The sequence below is a fragment of the Gasterosteus aculeatus genome, chromosome 14 (assembly GCF_964276395.1).
Source record: "Gasterosteus aculeatus chromosome 14, fGasAcu3.hap1.1, whole genome shotgun sequence".
Classification (NCBI taxonomy): Eukaryota; Metazoa; Chordata; class Actinopteri; order Perciformes; family Gasterosteidae; genus Gasterosteus; species Gasterosteus aculeatus.
In genome coordinates this window covers 9,010,925-9,030,455 of record NC_135702.1, presented here as the reverse complement: position 1 = coordinate 9,030,455, position 19,531 = coordinate 9,010,925, and the positions used below count along the sequence as shown (strand labels likewise).

The 19,531-nt window shown below is 47.1% G+C and overlaps 1 protein-coding gene across 11 annotated transcripts in view; it reads right to left on the bottom strand.

Moving 5' to 3' along the window:
* sh2d3ca (SH2 domain containing 3Ca) overlaps positions 1-19,277 on the bottom strand; it is a 41,472-nt gene extending 22,195 nt beyond the window's left edge. For 2 of the 11 annotated variants that reach the window (XM_040198345.2, XM_040198347.2), the window contains exons 1-4: positions 18,391-19,277; positions 17,462-17,731; positions 16,962-17,373; positions 13,944-13,983 (exon numbers count right to left, since the gene is read on the bottom strand). In XM_040198345.2, coding sequence (XP_040054279.2) covers positions 13,944-13,983; positions 16,962-17,373; positions 17,462-17,731; positions 18,391-18,409 — 741 coding nt within the window. In that variant the 5' untranslated portion in view covers positions 18,410-19,277. Of the gene's footprint in view, positions 1-6,789; positions 7,327-13,943; positions 13,984-15,576; positions 15,785-16,106; positions 16,238-16,961; positions 17,374-17,461; positions 17,732-18,390 lie in introns of those variants that run through there. The other 9 variants (XM_040198346.2, XM_078087897.1, XM_078087898.1 and 6 more) reach the window with 6 other exon arrangements.
* Positions 19,278-19,531: the final 254 nt, after the last annotated feature.

Below are 19,531 nucleotides of genomic sequence, written 5' to 3'. Positions count from 1 at the left end.
GCTGTGCGTTCACTCTCCTTCTCCCGCTTCCTCACGTCGGTTAAAGTCCCCTCCCCCTCTCACCAACCACACCTCCCACTCCTCACCCAAACGCCCCTTCTTTTGGAGTATGATGTCACTCGAGGACTGGTAATTGCCGAATTTCTCCCCAGACTGTGAACACGGGCATTCAAGCATTCATGTGGCTGAGAGTTTATATGAGAAATTCAACATGCAAACCATAGATACAAGTCGGCACAAAAAAAGGCATTTCCCCCAACCGTGATAATGCGATTTCATTTGAAAATAATTGCCTGGCTGCAGGATGTTTATTTGCCTGTGCCTTGCCCATTACTCTTATATCTGGGCACTTTTTATTGCTCACATGTTACGTAGCGGAAACATACAATAACTGATCCGCTGTTCCGCCTGCTCGAACCTAATCACTTTCACTGAAACCGTGTTTATGTATATGCATGATTTATATGTGTCGCAGCACACAATCTGTGTCCACACTGCATGAATTCTACCTTATTAGCAGAATCTAATTTGGATTGAATTAGATCGAACAAAGCCGTCACATTTCAGTCAATTAAATCGGTTTTTATCTGTAATCTGTATCTGACTCACATTAACGACTCGATCCGATTCACTAAGAACGAACACACCAGTACCTTTAGTCATTTTACACTATATCTGCTCTACGAGTAAGAACTTGTGTATCTACAGCGGGGGAACAATTAGTAAATTACTCAACTCACAGAAAATACATTTTGATAACACATTAATCACTTAAGCGGTTTGATAAAGACAAATGCAATTAGAATCAAATCTGTTTGCCACTTCAAAAACTAAACAATCCAATAATCTGTCGACCCATAAATACACGTGTAGGCCTGAACGTGTGTGCGCGTCATATGAGAGACAGTGTGTTCATTGTCAGGCTCAGCTGCTCTTTACAAATCACCAAGAGACACTAACAGCCCCGAGTCCTTTCTTTAAGGAAAACGATGCGTTAAAAACTCTGCAGAGGTCCGGGGCCCCTTTATTACTCAAACACACTCCACCCGGTGGGATTTATTAAGATTCAAACAGCGCAGCAGTGGCACGGAAAGCAGAAACTGAATATTTAGACTGCACGAATGGTTTCCTTTCAAAAATACATGCAATACACAGACACAATACAAAAACTTTAATGACTATTTTTGTTTCTGTGTTTTATTCATTTGGACAAACTGCGTTTATAACTGCTACATGATGAGCTGAAAATAGATCAATAATATTAATAAATTGAGGCTTATACCAGGACCTGAACAGGGGCTAAACATTCAGACTCCAACCATTATGCATCATTTCAAAACACTTTTTTTGTTTTAAACAGTTAAATGCCTCAGAGCCCGACTCCCCGCGCCGGAACAGCTCTTTGGTTTCATCCGGGAGAACGAAGCCTTCAAAGCCGCGGCCTCCGTGTGCGCCGCTTTCTTCGAGGTCAGCTAAGGTCAAAGAAGAGGCGCGCAAACAAAACGATTGCCAACCTCCCGCTAGGAATCCCTTCAGTATGCCGCACTCCCTCTCAGCTGCGTCCTTCCCAGCATACGTGAGCGTAGTGCGTCTGCGCGTGCAGCCACAGGCATGCGCGAGCTCTTTGGCGAGAGACGCGTGGAGAGACTTCGGAGGATTGATTCTCTCGCTCTCTCTCACACACACACAATGACAGACACTGGAGTTCATTTGAAAGCTTCACATGAGTTTGTGAATGAATGCAGTAGTAAAGGAAGGCTGAGAAGTGAGAATATCGTTCCATTTCTCGATCCATGGTGAGCAACGTGTATGAAAATACATGCTGTGCCAACGGCGCAAATAACCTACGTTCAATGTGAGAATTACACCTGCTACGCCCGCTCGCTTACCGTCTATAGATCATTTCTCCTCATTCAAAAAAGGAGCGTCTTTGCAGCCTTCACAACTCCGTCTAAGTCCATGAAGAAGCGGCGCTCCGTCACGGCGATGGTTGCTGATATTTATGTCTTACCCTGCGCTCTTTTTCAGACAAATCTGCCAGATTAAATAATGCAATAAATCACAGAAATGCAAAAAAGAAAAAAAACCTGAAAGCTTTAGAGTTTCAAAAGGCACTGAAAGATTAAAAAAAAGGAGAAAAATGTAAATATTCGTCAAAGTAATTACTTTCAGCCCAGCACCTTAACTGTTGAGAGAGAAGAAGGTAATTGTAACGCCGAGGGCCGTTCCCAACTCAATCCTGCAGGCAGGAATAATCTGTAAAAAAGGAACCTACTTGAAGATCCATACGCTCCTGCGCTTATGCTCTTCTGTTTTAAAGCTTTCCTCCGTCGTGTCACCAGAGGAGGGCAGATGATTACATGAAGCACTGAGCTGGAAAAACTGTGATCCTCGCCTGCAGCTAAAAGCCGTGATATTAAGAGGCGACTTTTGCATTTTTACTTGTTTGAACGGTGAGCACATTAAGCACTTGAGTTCGCTGAACCGTACGGCGCCCGAAGACACACTTCTACCAGACAGCCCGGCCACATTGGTTTAAATTACAGCAGTTAAACCTTATTGACTAAAGCCGTTCTTTTTTACTCTACGGTCTGATACGGAGCAGCGATTTGAACGTGTACAATCAACCTTGCCAACAAGTTAACTCTTTTCCACGACAGGCTTAACTAACTGTACGTCAACACATCGGTTTATCCACTTTTCATCTTTTATGGGAAGCAAACCACTGTTTGTACTTTTTAAGAGCAGGCCGCCCTGAAGCTGTTGGGACCTTCTTCGCTCTCTTTCCGACCCGCCAGGCCGAGACGATGACTGAACGACAGCCTGAGCACGAAGTATCAAGCGCACAGAGCACTGCGGAAGAACCACACGTGGTGGAATCTTCAGTGGGATGTTGCAGCTCACGCAACACACCACAGGAAGAGCCTTGCAAGCAACGGCAATATTGAAAAGAAACCTTTTGTGACCAGTTTTCTCTCTGAATCCAAAGCAGGAGTAAGCATGATATTGTTGGCGGACAATATCATGCTACGATTTTGATTTCGCCCGCGGTGGTTTTGCTTCCCTTTGAGGGCACACATAATGTTTTCCCGCCGACAGGAGCACCAGACCAGAAGATGCTCAAATGGGTCACTTGGGAAGGCACAACGGATTCTGTTGTTTATGCATGAGGACTTACTCAGAATTGCACTCCGAGGAACCGTCACCAAATCAAAGAAAGGTTGCAAGTGTCATAGAAACTCGCATAAAGTAGTTAAACTAAAGAATTGCTGATTTATTACTCAGATTTAAACTAATCGCCCCTTTTCAGATAATACAAGAAACAAACAGACAATGAGATGAGAAATATGAATGAACCAAATCCCATGAATGCACCTCATTACTGCCGAAAACATCACAGTGCTCTAATAAGGATATGGACTGTGGGAGAAGGCAATTTGAGCGCGCACACACACACACACACACACACACACACACACACACACACACACACACACACAGACACACAGACAGTTGCCCTTCACACTACGAGCCTGAGGGTGTGACAGGCCGGCACGCCAAAAGAGGATTTGTGGTGAAAAGCTTCGGGGAGGAGGGCGAGATAGGAGGAGTGGAGAAGAGGGGATTACATGGAGAATATTTCTATGCTAAAACATACCAATTGGCACGGGCAGAAACGCACACACACACACACACACACACACACACACACACACACACACAAAGGCATTAGCGAAGCCCTATCTTCTCCAGCTAGCTTAGCGCTGACTCGACAGAGAATGGGGGTGCAGGGTGAAGCTAAAAAAACACTGGGCCCCGTGGTGGTGGGTGGGGGGGGCAAAGGCTGTGACTGACCAACCGACTGACTGGAACCAAACCAACCAACCAAGTTCCCCCTTGTAGTTCGAGACTGGAGGAAAGTCCAATCAGTAAATCAGCAGAAATCGATCTGACGATCTCACAGGGGAAGAGAGCGTATAAAACTCATAACACGAGTGTGCTGAAGGACATTCAGCCAACGGTACCGGTTCAATTTCTGCTCATCACACTGCAACCTTCTCTTGGGGATGAAGCATAGATGAGACACAAAGAAGGGACATCGATGCAATAAAGCTCGCCAGTTTAATATATGTGTGGCAGAAAATCCTCCTACTGGATCTAATAAATGCAACTGATGATCCAACTTATCACTACAGCGGAACATGTTTAGCTGTTCATCTTAAGGGTTGTATACATTTAGCCATTTTATTTTTTACAAATCTGAATTTAGCACCAAACCCCGAATCCAGCTGGTTATTCTTGAGTACAAATCAGTGCAAACGAAATTTCCTCCCGTATTGCGATTTCTTCTTCTTTTTTTGTTTTTAGGCCGGTATTATTTTACAGTAAGTGGATTAAACACCACATGGCGCTGGATCGGTAAAGGGGACGGGACGGCAGAGCGGCGCCATGATGCGGTGGGTCGGAGGTCGACCTGAAAACGGTCGGGCTGCAGGAACGCTAGAGGACAGAGGGCTCGGCAGCTGGCTGGCACACCGGCTGCAACATGCTGGTCAGGTCAGCGGGGAGGGAGGCTACAGAGACCCAGTCGAGTGCCAGAGGGAGAGAAGAGGAGGAGGAGAGGAGGTTGGCAGAAAAGAAAAGATTAACTTCAAAAGCAATTTAAGTAGAGGGGGCAGTCCTGTGTGTTTGTGCATCTGTTAATAGTGTGTGTGTGTGTGTGTGTTTTCTTTCTGGCAGCTCTTGGGGGTTTTATCGTTTTAGAAGCTGCAGGGGGGTCGAGCGGACAGTTACTTTGTCCCAGTTACATCGAGAGAGAGAGAGAGAGAGACCATAGTTAGCATACTGCAGTCTAGACCAGGGGATCAAGCGTAATCTCTCTCCATTGATACAGCGGATGAATCGTCCACTGGATCAACATCATCTTTACACGTTACTCGTGTAACGATTCAGCTACATTACAATAGTATTACATCCTTTGACTTAACAGGAAACAAACATTACAGCTGTGTTCCTTTTGAGTATCCGAAGGGAAAATATAATGGCCAAAATAACAAAATCGTTACTGAGCACCAGTGAACCCTTGTGAAGATGTGGCCTTCCTGATCAAGGATCAGGGATCATCAAGGATCACTGATGTGTGAGAGAAAAGTAGGAGTGTAAACATGGGGACAAAAAGGTCCCTCCCAGAGGCGAAGGGAAGCAGCACCAACGCGACATCGAGGTAATGATTAAAGCATCGCTCCTCTGACTGGCGGACACAGTTTCGGTTACATGACACGCAGCACTCTGCTTGACAGGCGATGTTTAATTAGGTGGGATTGGGGAATCAATATTGGTCCACAGACAAAATAGCAGCGTCTGTAAACAAACCCAAGTTTCCGGGAGTGGAGTAATTATTTATTGTTACAATAGAAAGACTCTCACTCAACTCTAACCATTTAGCGATGGCTAATTAATTTAACCCCCCGCTCTCACACACGTACCCCCTTCCACCACCACCACCACCACTTTGCAGGGACCCCAGGACAGATTGAGTTAAAATAACCTAATTAACAAACACTTGACTCCAAACAAAAGCAGATGTCACCAAAACCTCAAAAGAACAGACTCTCTTTCTCTCATTCCCACTTTTATTTGGACAAACATCTGAAAGACTCCAAGTGCTTCGGAGGATCACTGCCCTGAAATGCAGTTAAACCACAGACACACAAACACAAGTGGGCTGCTTCCCTCCGTTTAGAGTAAAGTCATCATTACAACAACACAGTCGGCTGCAAACAACGTGGCAACGAGAGGAGAAGGAAAGAGAAGCTCCGAGCAGCCTCTCGGTCCAGCTCTGATGCATAACCAACACACACTTGGGTTCCTTTATAGTCTACTATGATCTGATATATCCACCAATTATCTTATATAATAATAATAGCTTAAGTATTCTTTGTCTTTTGTCACTGTCTCAGTCTGAAGAGTCTCACATTTGGTTTATTTCACAACCTTTAAGCTGTAGAAGGAAGCCATGCCAGAAAAAAACAACAGGAAAGAAAGTCAAATATCAAGCTTAACAGACATTAGAGCAGGCGGACAAAATAACCCCGAAGGTGTCATTTTGTCCCGGGAATAAGGTCAGATATTCGGTTTCAGGCATGAAGCCAGAATTAGACCACGGTAAAACTGATACGCTTTCACTCTACTGTACCCGTCTCACACACACACACACACACACACACACACACACACACACACACACACACACACACACACACACACACTTTCTCTTCCTCTCACAAACACACTAATCACAAGCACATATTCCCTCGCTCTTTTTACATCCTATACTGCCAGACCCAGGCTCCCCCCCCCCCCCCCTCCCTCCCTCACCCCGGTCTCTCTACGCGTGGATTTCACCCAGTCCATCCGACACCCAAGCACGGCAGTCTATGATATCATCAGCTTGTAGACTATCTGGCAGGCTGACATTACCGGCTGCTGGGACCGGCAAATACCCCCCCCCCCCACACACACAGAGATACACACTATACTATACAACTATGTGCATAGACAAAATGTGCCAAATATAAGGAAACTTGGCAGGTAAACAAAATCAGGACACATACACACACATATGGCAGGTATTGGCACATTGTTACACAGGCTGACATGCCACAACTCATGCAAACAAACAGAAACACACACACACACACACACACACACACACACACACACACACACACACACACACACACACACACACACACACACACACACACACACACGTGTATGCACACTCACCTGCACCTGCATGAGCGATCCCCGGTAGAAGCAGCAGGCTGCAGCCGACAGGGCGCTCCACAGACTACACCTCTCCGTCATGGTGCTCACCTCTGGCTACCTTTCCCCTCAAACCTCTCTCCTCTTCCTCCACCTATACTTCACCTCTCACCTCTTCCTCTGTTCTCCTTCTCCAGCACCCCCCCCGTGCAGGCTGAGCCTGTCCCGCCCCTGCCTGCCTGCCTGCCTCCCTGCCCCGGGCTCCACCAGCCTCCTGAACGTGGAGTGCGATCCGCCACGGGACCGGGCCGCCCAGCTGAGCCGCGAACGCCGCGGCACACGCACACGCAAAGGCGGCTGCTGCCGCTCTCTCCGTCCGCCAGAAGCCGCCGGCGCGCCGCGACCAGCTGGTACCGATGACAGCCAGAGATCCGTCCCCGCTGCACCGGCTCCGCGCTGCTCTCCCTCCGCCCGCACTTGCTGCACCTCACGCGGCTGCTAGGGATTACCTCATTGCTCGCTGATGAAAGGAGTGTGGGTGGGGGGAGGGCGGACCAGAGCGGGTGGGTGGGTGGATGGATGGAGGTCGGGGGGGGGGGGGGGGGGGGTTGGTGGGGGTACGCAAGTAGACAGAAGCAGAGAGGAGTGGTATCGAATTGCAGGCGGAAAGCCCCACCCACCCAACCAACGACCCCCGCTAGACAATGCTGACGAGCTGGGGGGGGATGAGGGAGGGCGGAGGGGTGGAGGGGGGGTTACGGTGGTCTGAGTAAAACAAGGAGAAAGTGGGAGCGGATGGGAGGAGGGAAATAAATATAATCAAAAGATGAGTTGCTGAATGGAGAAGATGCGGGTGGAGGGAGAGAAAGTAGGAGGAGTGCAGCCTCCCAAAGGAATCTGAGCTTTCTTTTGCCATGAAAGGAACCCAGCAGGGGGGCCCCCACCCTACCACACACACACACACACACACACACACACACACGCACTAACGCTTGAATGCAAATGAATAGCTTTTATACATTTTAACACACACTCACACATACGCTACTATATTTTACTAGAGGTGGTAGGAACTATAGAGCCTTTGGTTCTCGTTGTGGTATAACAGCGATATGAATGTTATCCCCTGTTTGTGGGTGTTTGTGTCTGAGAGAGGGACAGATATAGTGTGTGTGTGTGTATGTGTGTGTCTAATAGTGGGAGAGAGAGCAAGCGAGAGACAGCGACAGTGTGTGTGTGTGTGTGTTGTGTGCACGGAGAAGAATATAATGATGTGTCTCTAAAAAGCCGTGCAGACTGCAGCTAGACAGCTCATTATAGGCTGAAACACACAGGCAGGTGTTTCAAGGATAACACGGTGTGATTTTCACCGGCCCATTTCACATACAGACACACACACACACACACGCACGCGCACACACACACACACCGGCAGGGAGAAGTCTGAAGGGGCGGGGCGCCGTCTCCAGAGGCCTTAGTGAGTGACATCATTGAGGACGCCTTACCATGGCAACACTGCCGGAGCACTTGACAGCATCCCAAATTCTGACACTGCATTTAGTTGGGTCTGCACCACTGCAGGGAAGCGTAACGCAAGAGAGAGAGAGAGAGAGAGAGACACGGCCCGAGAACGAGAGCAATATGCACCGACACACCGACCAGGTGATGAAAAACAATATATATACCAAAAATACACTATGCTCCTTCCCTTTCTCTCATTTTCTGACTTCTTTGAGGTCATCTCACCAACACACGCACACGCGGTGTCAGAGGACGCCGGTTAATCACGCTGCTGTTCCGCCTCTTGAATGCGTGCTAGTGGGTCATAGGCAGAGAGAGAAGGGCCGACAGATAAGGAGCTGTAGCCCTGTAGACACAGGATGGATTCATTAACTGCTGCGACTCCTCTTATTGTAATCTCAAACCATCCAGCGCTGGATTAGACAGATTACACAGCGGGGGGGGGGGGGGGGGGGACACAAATAATCTCATGAGAGGAGCCCTGTGCTTTCCTTCCCTCAATCCTCTGTAATACCTTACCAAAACAATTGAAAACATACATCATGTCACATCTCGCTGCGGCGCAACCCGAAGTGAAAGCTATGGAGGGGGGGGGGGGGGGGGCAGGTGACAAAGTGATGTATGCAGGGTTTAACGTTGATGCTCCGCCTGGAGTTTAGTATTAAAATTAGCAATGTTAGCAGTCTAATTCCCCCTCAGGCAAGCCGTAATGAAAATATATTGTAATGCAAAGGCCATTAGCAAAAGCCACTACACAAAATTAGACTACGCGAGTCATTTATTATAAGTACAAAATAAGTACATCCCCTTGTTGTTTTAAAACAGATTCATCCTGAACGCTGCAGCTCGTGTTTCCCCACGTCGGTCTGCGTTTGAAGATGAACGTTAGTCAAACAGCTTTGGGAGACATTGAAGCAATTACAAATTCACAGAGTCAAACCGTGAAGTATTGCATGAATAAACGGCAGGTAATTCTGTCAGAGACTTTTTTTCAAGGATTCTGTCAGACGCTTTTTTCCCTTCATTTTCACCAACAACACTTCTCAAACAGAGCAACTATGTGTGCTGAAATACTAAATTGATAAAGGGTTGAATCAGATGTGGTTGATTCACAACATTCAAATATCTGCATTTCACATAATTGAACTTATTTCCCAATACAATGGCACTTATCCATTCTATAGTGTATTGAAACCACGTATTGATCAAGACAAACATGACTAAGTGAAAACAATATAAGCAATATACATAAAACTGTCCACGACAAGCTGGAGCCCTCGATGGTCCACTTCCTTAAATATGTTTTAAATCAAATAGATTTAAAGCTCCACAGAAAGGGGGGGAAGAAGAATGATGGGAACTCTGTCCCAGTTTGTGCCTTTGGGAAGACTAAAGAGAATCACTTCATTACGCTAAGTGTGCGTCCTGTTCTTTTCCTCTCTTTGCTTCATGCTCACTTTGTTTCCCTTTAAATCCTTTTATCCGTCTTCCTTTCATTCTCTCAATTCACACTTGTCAGAAAACATCTGTGCGATGTGCTCCTTCCACCCTTCCCTTTGTTATTCCTCCTTCGCTCTGTTATCCGTTGAACGTGTCCGTTCTCTCACAGCTCTCTGCATTCCCTCCCTCTCGCTCTCCCCAACCCCTCCCTCATCACCGAGCTCTCCCCCCTCGTCTCCCCCTCCTCCAGCTCCCGACCTCTCATCCCTCGCCAAACCTCCTTCAAGCCTCCCTCGCTCTCTGGTCCCTGTCTGTCCTTCGCTTCACTCCTCTGTCCTTCCCTTCTCCTCCCCCACCCCCCCCCCCACACCCCACCTTCCTCTCCTTCCACACATCTCTCCGTGCATCTCCTCCCCTGCTTGGAGGCGGTCTTCAGTTAAATATTAATTAGTGATAGGGAGCACAATGGAGAATCCCTGCGTGTGCCTGCAAGCGTCCCACTAATGAAAGGACTGCGTGTGCGTGACAGAGAGAGAGAGAGACACATGCACAGATTGAGGGAGAGAACATAGACAGCTCGCACGTGTGGGAGCGATGAAAAGAGACACACCGGAGGCACATCAAGATTACACGTGCACACACATTCCTGTGTGTTTCTATGTGCTGTGTGCGTCTCTAAGGGCAAAGGCTGGGGCTCCGTTTGGGGGTTAGCTGGGTACGGCTAATGATCCGCGTGTGTGTGTGTGTGTGTGTGTGTGTGTGTGTGTCGGATTGTTATCGGCGTGTTTCTTTTTCACAAGGTGGACCCCCATTCACCGACCGGTTAATCCGTATTGAACCACCAGATGTGTGTTTCAAAAGGCCGGCGATAATGATGCAGGGAGAGGGAGAGGCCTGGTGGAGAACGCTGTGACTTTGTAAAAAAAAAAAAATCTTCATTTTAATGTGAAATAGCGCAATTAAAAATCAGCTGTCCTGCTTTGATCCCATTAAAGTGACATAGCCTCGCACAACCGTGTTGCTGTAGCAACCGGACACATCCTGAGCGTGGATGAAGCAGCGTGTAATACTGTTTCAGAGAGATCAATGTGCATTATTCTGTGCGACGCAGCCTGGGTGTGCTGACCTTGGATGGGTGTGGACAAAATAAAAGAAACACTTGAGAAAAAAAACCATGGCCGTGCAGTAAACATCACAGGCCCTGAGGTGTTGATTCAACTTGAGAAATGCACAATACGCCTTTCACTTATCGTTTCTGACCGTGTTATTCTCCTTTTTTTTTGACTGGTATACCAGGAGCGCAGGCAGCGACCGCTCGGTTATAAATCATAACGACAGAGGCAATTAGACAACGAGGCTTTTACAACAAAAAAACAATTAGCAAAGTGTTGCAGAGAGTCAGCATTCCCTGCCTAGTGTGGCTCAAAGGAGGCCGTTGCCAGTCGGTCGGTCTGTGAGTCACTTTGGTCCGGACTGAAATATCTCGACCACCTTAATCCTCCCGGACCACCCGCAGGGCAAAGTGAAGTAATCCAAGCGTTCACTACAGCGTATCGATTGCCGCAGGACTCGTTACAGACATTGATGGAGCCACTGTATGAGTTCGACGTGCTAAAGAGCTAATGTTAGCATGCTAACACAGATCACAAGACAAATATAGTAAACGTTGCGTGCTGTGCTTGAATACGTTGGGCAATGGAAAACTTTCAAATGTCATTCTGAAGGTTTCACCCAACTGCTATTCACTGCAGGTCGTTGTTCTGTGTTGCATTTTAAGGTATTTATTTCATTTTGTCAAGGTGGAATGTCTACGTTCCGTTGTAGCACCGCGAGCTTTCGCCTTATGTGACCTAAATAATCAGATTCATGCGTGCAATCTTTGTTAGTCTGCCTGCTCAGTGAAGGAATGATGAACTGGAGCCTTTCCAGGGGTGTGTTACCAAGGCCCAATCCTGACACTTTACACCCCCTCTCATTTACAGAGGCGCCACATTAATTCATGTACTGTAATTGGCACGCGCAGGCACACACACACACACACACACACACACACACACACACACACACACACACGCGCACCGACAGGGCGCTGCCTTAATTTAAGGCCGCATACAGATTTAGAAAATTCAAACCGTTCGCATAATCAAACACGCAGTAACACACACAGCTGAGGCCCCCCTCACCCCCCAGCACCGGGGGTGCTGGGGCCAGACGTATGTTAATAAAGCACATATGATCCAAACCTATTCCAACCCCCCCAGCCCCACACCAGCCCCCCCCCACCTCCTGCCTCTCCCGTCAGAGCAGCACCAAACCACCAGACAAAGCCTGGCCGGGCTGTGGCAAAAAAAACCAGAGCACCACACACCCACGCACACTATCTAAAAACAAACACACACTTAAAGTGCGGCTGAGTGGTTTTTATTAGTTGCTTGATGTCATCAGGCCCGTTTTATCACCAATCTCAGCCATTTTAAACCAAAAGTCACGAAAAATAGTTGCCATTGCTTGACCAGCCGTGCATCCGCATGAAATATTGACAATGATATATGTTTTATTATGATGAAGCCTAAAATATGAAAAACCTGTTGTGGATGCTTTGGGGCTATTCTTAGCGAGCGCTTATTTTCTTGGAGCTGTGTGTGTGTGTGTGTGTGAGAGAGGATATAAGTGTACACACACATGTGACCAACCGGGGGGGAGAGTCCCTGGCCCGGTCCTCCCCGTTATAACAGGGAACACAGAGTCCAACTCCTGATTTAAACATCAGTTGTCATGAATGTTTCAGGGGAAATGGAAGGAACTGGAAGGGTAGCTGGCAGTTCTCAGTGGGTGGTGGTGGTGGTGGTGGTGGGTGGGGCGGCGCGTGGTGGTGGGAGGTGAGGCTGATAAGGTATTTGACAGAAATTCATGGAAATAGGAAACAAATTTGGGTCACAGGGCATGTATGAGGATACAAAACAAAGAATCCTACTTCACTTCTGAAATGTCATCCGACACAACATGCCTGAAACATTGTAAAGTGTTAAAAGCAGTCATGCTTGTCTAAAATTGAAAAAACAACTGTATTTTTAATTTGTGAAAGTAGTGCTAATGGTTCTACTCACAAGGTGACCTGTTTTATAAGTAGACCCACAGTGCTTCACAGCGGAGGTGACGATCTGCACTTGAAATAAAGAACGCTTCACTGACATCATGAAAAATGAATACACATAAAAGATTTAAGAGCATGTTCAGTATTTTGGACAGACTTTAGAAGTCAATAAAAACCTCTATCCAATTTATGATGGTTTTTTTACATATCAAAGTTTAAGTTTACATCATCAATAAATGCCGCAGCAAAACCAGCCCACAACTTCTCATTTATAAGAATTCTTCAAATAAATAACTAATTGGGCCTTGAAGTACGTTTGGGGCAAGCAGAGTGACAAGGCTGCAGAAGTGTATTTACATGCGGTTTAAATATGAACAAAGGAAGTTGTATATAATGGTTTCTGCAAAAAGAGAAGGCTTTTACCACCAAGCCGTGATAGAAAATCAATAGTAAAATTGATCCAGCTCAACACCTCCTCTCTCTTTTTCATCCTTTCTTCCTTCCTCAGTCTTCCCCTTCTTGACTCTCACCTCCCACTTTGAGGTCCAACATCTGTTTTAATGTTAATTTGTGGGAAACAGAACGCGTAAACGCTGTCCCCCATCTCCAAGGTCATGAAGCAGCTTCACTTCGCTCCCTGATCCGCCAGGAGTTCACATCGCCGGCGTACTGCCCCCCCCTACTGGCGGCCTGCGCTGCCCTGGCTTCCAAAATACAATCAGCTAAACGGCCGACTGAGTCAGGCTGAAGGCCAAGGGATCCTGCTGAAAGAATGAAGAATGATGTCGAAGACCAATGGCCAATAATAAGCCCCAATTACAACTGGGAGCTCATATAAAATAAAAATAAAAATCGAATCCCACGCTGTTGGGAGAGAGGTGGAAACTCAAATTGAATCGCTGCTACAGGCTGAAAAACGACTGCTTATATCTACTGGCATGTCCGGCATTTCATGTGTCTGCATGCGTGTCACTGATACAGCACAGACTTCATGGAGCAAGACATGTTTCTGTGGGAAAATACTCAACACACACACACACACACACACACACCCTCTGTGCAATCATGTGACATGGACTGAAGAGCCTGAGACAAGGGCAGCTGCACACAGGAGACTTACCTGCACATATGGCACCTGGCTCTCCGCTGGCTCCATATGGCTGAGGGGGGGGGGAAAAAGATGAATAAGTGACATTGTCAGGCAACGTGATAAGAGAAAAGAAATGCAAAATAAATTGTTTTTCTGATCTGGTGTAAGCAGGTGAAGTACATTTTAAAAACAGTTGATAAAACATCCCTGTATTTCCCATGAAGCCCTTCTGCAGTGGCCCCTCTAGTGAGCAGAATGTTGTTGCAGGCATACTTCATGGGGGGGGGGGGCTGGAAGAGCGGGCAGATAACAAACCCCGCTGAGCATCTAAGGTTGCCGAAAAAAGGAGCCGGCCTCTCGAATCTCTCAGGCGCAATAACTCACACGTTCACACTCTCGATGCATCCGGATCGTGTGTCAGAACCCCGCCGCCCGGCGGCCCGGGGAGGCCCGGGGAGGCCCGCTGTGGGTGCTTTGTGATACGGAGCGAGCGCGAGCTAAAGGGGTAATTACACTCCTACAAGTTTTAAGATCAATCACTCGGCGCAGCTTGAAGCTGCACGATGGGTCTCACAGGGCCCGGAGCAAAGCCGCGTTACACGCGGCCACAGAGGGCCCAGATCAAAGGGTCCCATCATGGCGGCGGGGCTTGGGAATGTTAATAGGTCCCATGACAGAGGAGCTCTGCATTCCCCTTCGTAAGCTGCCCTGCGCTTACACTTTAAAACAAGTATTGTAGAAATGTAAAATATTCGCCTCTATCATTTGCGCTGATGATAACGTCGGTGTTTATCCAGAGAAGAATGTGAGCTGTCCTGCATCCGGCTTTGGAAACAAACAACACACAGATAACACAGAATTCATGTCACGCATTCCAGCTGTAGTTCAAAACTTGTGTTCATACTTTGAAATGAGAGAAATCGCTTCAATGTTGCAAGTACGATTTTGAACGAATTATTAGGTTTCTGAATGCAAAACCTATTTCACCAAATAATCATTTCATCTTGCAGCTGTCTGATAACTTCAGAAAGGCAGTACGGCTTTATTTCATTTCAAATAATCTATTGACATGAAGCACTTTCATGCTTGATTTAATAATAATTGTTATACATAATATATGCTTATTATTTACTTTAGAAACTTGGAGCTGATATTATACTCAACATTTATTTACTTAATATTAAAACGTTATTTTAATCCTACTGTCTACTGGATCAGACTCAATATATATCACTCAATGATAAGAACAAAGGTTGCCATATGTTGTAAACTGTAAATTGAATTGAAATCAGCATTGACATATGAATGTTTCTTTGTCTTCAATGTCATAAGGGAGTGACACGTGTTCATTACAACGTCAGACACAAAAGTAATGTATTGAAAGGGTTATAGTTTTATTTGGCCAACAGTCCACTATCATAAGATGTGAAGCGAAGACCATTAAATCGTCACATTAAAAAAGTTAAACCGGTTCTTGAAAATGGACTGAAATGCTTAATCTGCTGCTGATCAAGTTGCCTTTGATCGATGAATGCAGCGTTCGACTATCAATCCCGGACCCCAACAAAGACGTTCACATGCACAGGCAAAAAGAAAACAAAACTCCTACTGATGCTGATCTGAGGAGAGTCTCCCCAGAGACGCCATGACAGCCGAATCTTACCAGTGACGACAGACACTGAGAATGAAGGGAAATGCAAGCCAAGTCAGGTATGGGAGAGCTGCAGGCGGAGAGGGACGAGAGGACTTGACCATGCAGCCCTGTTTCCCACAGTCCCCGGGCTGAGCTAATGGCCTGATGCTGCATGCTCACACACCCACACACACACACACACACGTGGTGTAAATCCCACTGTAACACGATACACGCATGCACTCTGCTATCATGCATCCGGGTCAACGAGGAAACCCGATGTGCTCCGCTGAGCTGAAGAGTTGCACCATATTTTTTGACCTCATCAAACTCTCTCAAAGATGAAGTTCTGAGTCTGTTGAGGAATCCACTACACGCACACACACACACACACACACACACACACAATGAGCGGTCTACAGCTGTAACACGCTAATGCAAAATAAGAAAACATTAGATCCTCAGTGCGGCTTCTTTTCAGCAGCATCGGATCGATGCAAGGAATCAATATCACCTGCTGCCTTTAAAAAGTGGAGTAATGAATCCTGTTAGCGGCTCACCCTACACCCATCGCCCGAGGCAAGTCCCGTCCACGGCAAAGTCAACACCAACTGTGACTTTCCCCGATGGCTCCAAGCTCAGGAGAAGAAACCAAGCCCTCAACGTGCGCCCCCTGGCTTGCTTCAGCATGGACAGAATACAAATGTTCTGCAGTTCCCCTTCTGACCCACAGATCCATCACTCCCGCTGCTTATCAGTGCTGGAATATAACCAGGCCAATATATATTGTGGGCATACGTAACATATTGCTTTAGGGACACGCAAGGAGTGTTGCGTCCTCCACAAGAGGTCAAACTTTATTAACTTAACCCGAGGGCCTCAGACTGTTGTAAAAGCATGCAAAGAAAGGGGAAAGGTCGTTAGAGAAACAGTGTGACCGAAACTGCATGCAGCTTTTTTGCAAGGGCCCCAGGTTTAATCTTAAATAGCATGTTTTTTAGTTTTTTTAAACTTTTTTAAATAATGCATTAGAAATATCATAAAACTGTACTTTACTGTACATGTTTCTGACCCACGTTTCTCCAGGCAGACCCACTGGGTGATTAATACGGGAGGCACTTTAAGACCTTTATCGGGTATCAGTTCACACCAGTTTTGGGCCTCAGAGCTCTTTTGCCGTTTCCATAATTGGAAATAAAACGCACAGCTTACAAAGGATTCATAGATTCATGTTGATTAGCGGCTCAAGTTTTGATGGTTTTCCCCTGACCTTTCCTTTGTTTTATCAAAGTGAAAGCCCACCGTGCATACCAAACACAACCGGCTCATTGTGTAGCATGACCTTTAGATGTATGTAACTCTGCCTTACACCCCTGGAAGGCAAATGAGCAGTTGACATAAGGAAGGAAGACAACCACCTGGTGCTGCAGTCCGAATTGGTGTTCCCTTCCGGCAGCTGTGCGCTCTCTGCCCCCTCCCTTGGCTCCGACGCAGGCCCGGACTCTAACTCATCCTTTCCTCGCGTCCCGCCATCCCCTCGGCGGAGTGGAGGCGCTGACGTTTCCTCGGGCTGAACGTCCGGCCCGTCGCCGGTCTCTGACTGCAGTGCGGCGCTCGCGCCACCAGGTGGCGACGTGGCAGAGGTGATGTTCGTCCCACCGGTTCCACCCACAAGTTCGGGCTGGGCCCCGGCGTCACGTCCAGACACCTTGCACGAGGCCGCCGTGGGCCTTCGGGCCCCACGCTCTCGGTCCCCTGCAGGTCGCTGGCTTTGACTCCTGCCGACCCTGCTCTTGTCTTTACCCGCCTTATCGCCGTCGGGGCCTCCTGGAGAAATAAGAAATGCACTTCTCACTATCGTGCTCGCTGTCCCGTTTCTCTGAAGAGTCGTTTTGCTTAACGTCTTCCGCCTCACCTTTGCTCTTCCTGTCTTTCCTCCTCAGTAGCCGCGGCAGCGTGCCCATGTGCGTGTAGCTCTCACTGGAGCGGACGTAGCTGGCGGTGCGAGGGCGCATGACCCCCATGTCGTCCACCGTCGCCTCGACAACCGGATGCGGTCCGGCACAGTCCGGGCCGTCCGCTGGACCGCATCCCGCCCCGGACTTCAACGAGGAGGACTTGGAATCTGACTTGTCAGTGGAACGGCGAAAGGAGAGGTTGGTGAGGCTACCGAACCACTTGAGACCTTGACAGGGGAACAATCAGAAAAGGAGAAGAAACACGGCGGTCATGTGTGACACGTGTAAGGCGTTGGTGCGTGTGTTGGCCCGCCAGAGTTATTTTCAAGAGGGGGTAGAAGTGTTAAAGAAGAGCATCGACGGGGAAGTTCCCCCTCATCACCACAGAGCTCTGAGTGTCTGGGTTCGGCTAATTCATTTCTTATTTTCAGCAAAAGAAACCCTGACGAAAAACAAAGTCAGCAACTAGCTGTGGAACATGATGGAGCATCTCAGGGTGTAAAAGTATGACGTGTTTCTCAGAGGCAGGAAGTACACATGCAACGGATGAGTGCCTACGGCCCTGCTTGGTTGTCCCTGTGCGAGTCGGCATCAGCAGTCATGCACACGTTTTTATGTTATTTATGAAAAGGCCCGCTTTCACAAAGCTGTAAATAATTCAAAATGTCCTTTAAAAAAAGATCATACAGTGCATATAAATTAAACATGGTAAACTAAAAGCTAAATCTTTTTATACATCTTCCTTTCCCAATCGAAACACTGAAAGTGTTTCTTTTTTGCATGTCATCATCACCCGCAAAACGTTGCAAAGCCGACATGACAGCTGTCATTTAACCTAAATAACGTCCCGGTTTACTAAACACACACACACACACGCAGTACTCACTCAGTTTCCTAAAGCTCATGCTGTGGCTGCCGTGTGGTTATAAGATCAGCGGGCAGGTGGGTGACAGATGGACCATCTGAGAGGAGCGACGGCGAGGAGACGGCCGGCTAGAGGAGGGTGACTTGATGGAGCGGAGAAGACCGCAGCTCCTCCCCTGCACAACTGTTTGCACGCCTGACACACACAACGCTGAGCGATGGGAGGCGGCGGCAGGCGGGCCGGGGCGGACCGTGACACTTCCTATGCGAACCTCAGACGACCAATGGCAAAGAGGAAATGAAACGACGAGGTGAGGTGACAGGGCCGGAGAGGTTGACACAACAACACAAAACGTGTGTTTAAATAAAAGAAAGAAAGAAAGCAGAAGTGCTGATTGGGCACCTTTGTCCTTTGTCCATGTGTAATGCGTAATGAAGTGTGTCGAGTCCCAAAGTCAAATCCGCTTGTAATTTCATCAAGGGGTAATAATCTATCACCTTTGATACTAATGATTATCTACCTGAGGCGTCTTTCATCTCCCGGCACAGTTTATACACATGTAGTTAATGTTTGATAGCTCAAAGAATCTGTAATCTCGCTTTCTACTGATACTCACACATGGCGTATAAATGAAGACACCTAACCTTGAAGGGGAAATAAATGATTCAATCATGAATGAAAGAATATTTGCGGGCTTATCGGGACATGTAGTAGTTTGTCACCACGTCTCACATCAAAGTGAGACATTTTGCATGATCTCACTAATGCGTGAGGAAAATGTTTCTTCTTTCCTTTGCTGAGGTGGATGCAACTTGATTTCTGCACTGGTTGGAAGAATTGGAGTTATCATCCGTGGAATGACAGAATGTGCGGGTTTATGCATGTGTTTGTTTTCCTGATGTGTAACCTCTACATCAACTGATGGCTGGTAAAGAGAAAAAATGTGTTATGAAACTAGAAAGCACGGTTAGCAGCCTGTTTCTCTCTCGCTCGATTTTTACCATCTGCTCAACTTTCTGTTTGTCACTCTGTATCTTTCTTCCCCTTTTTCAAAGGCAATGGAAGAATCAAATATAGCATTTATTATGAAAAGGCCTTCCTCTAAAAAAGAAAATAACTGATAATTGTGTTAGAATCTTTTTTTTTGCCGTCCCTGTTATTT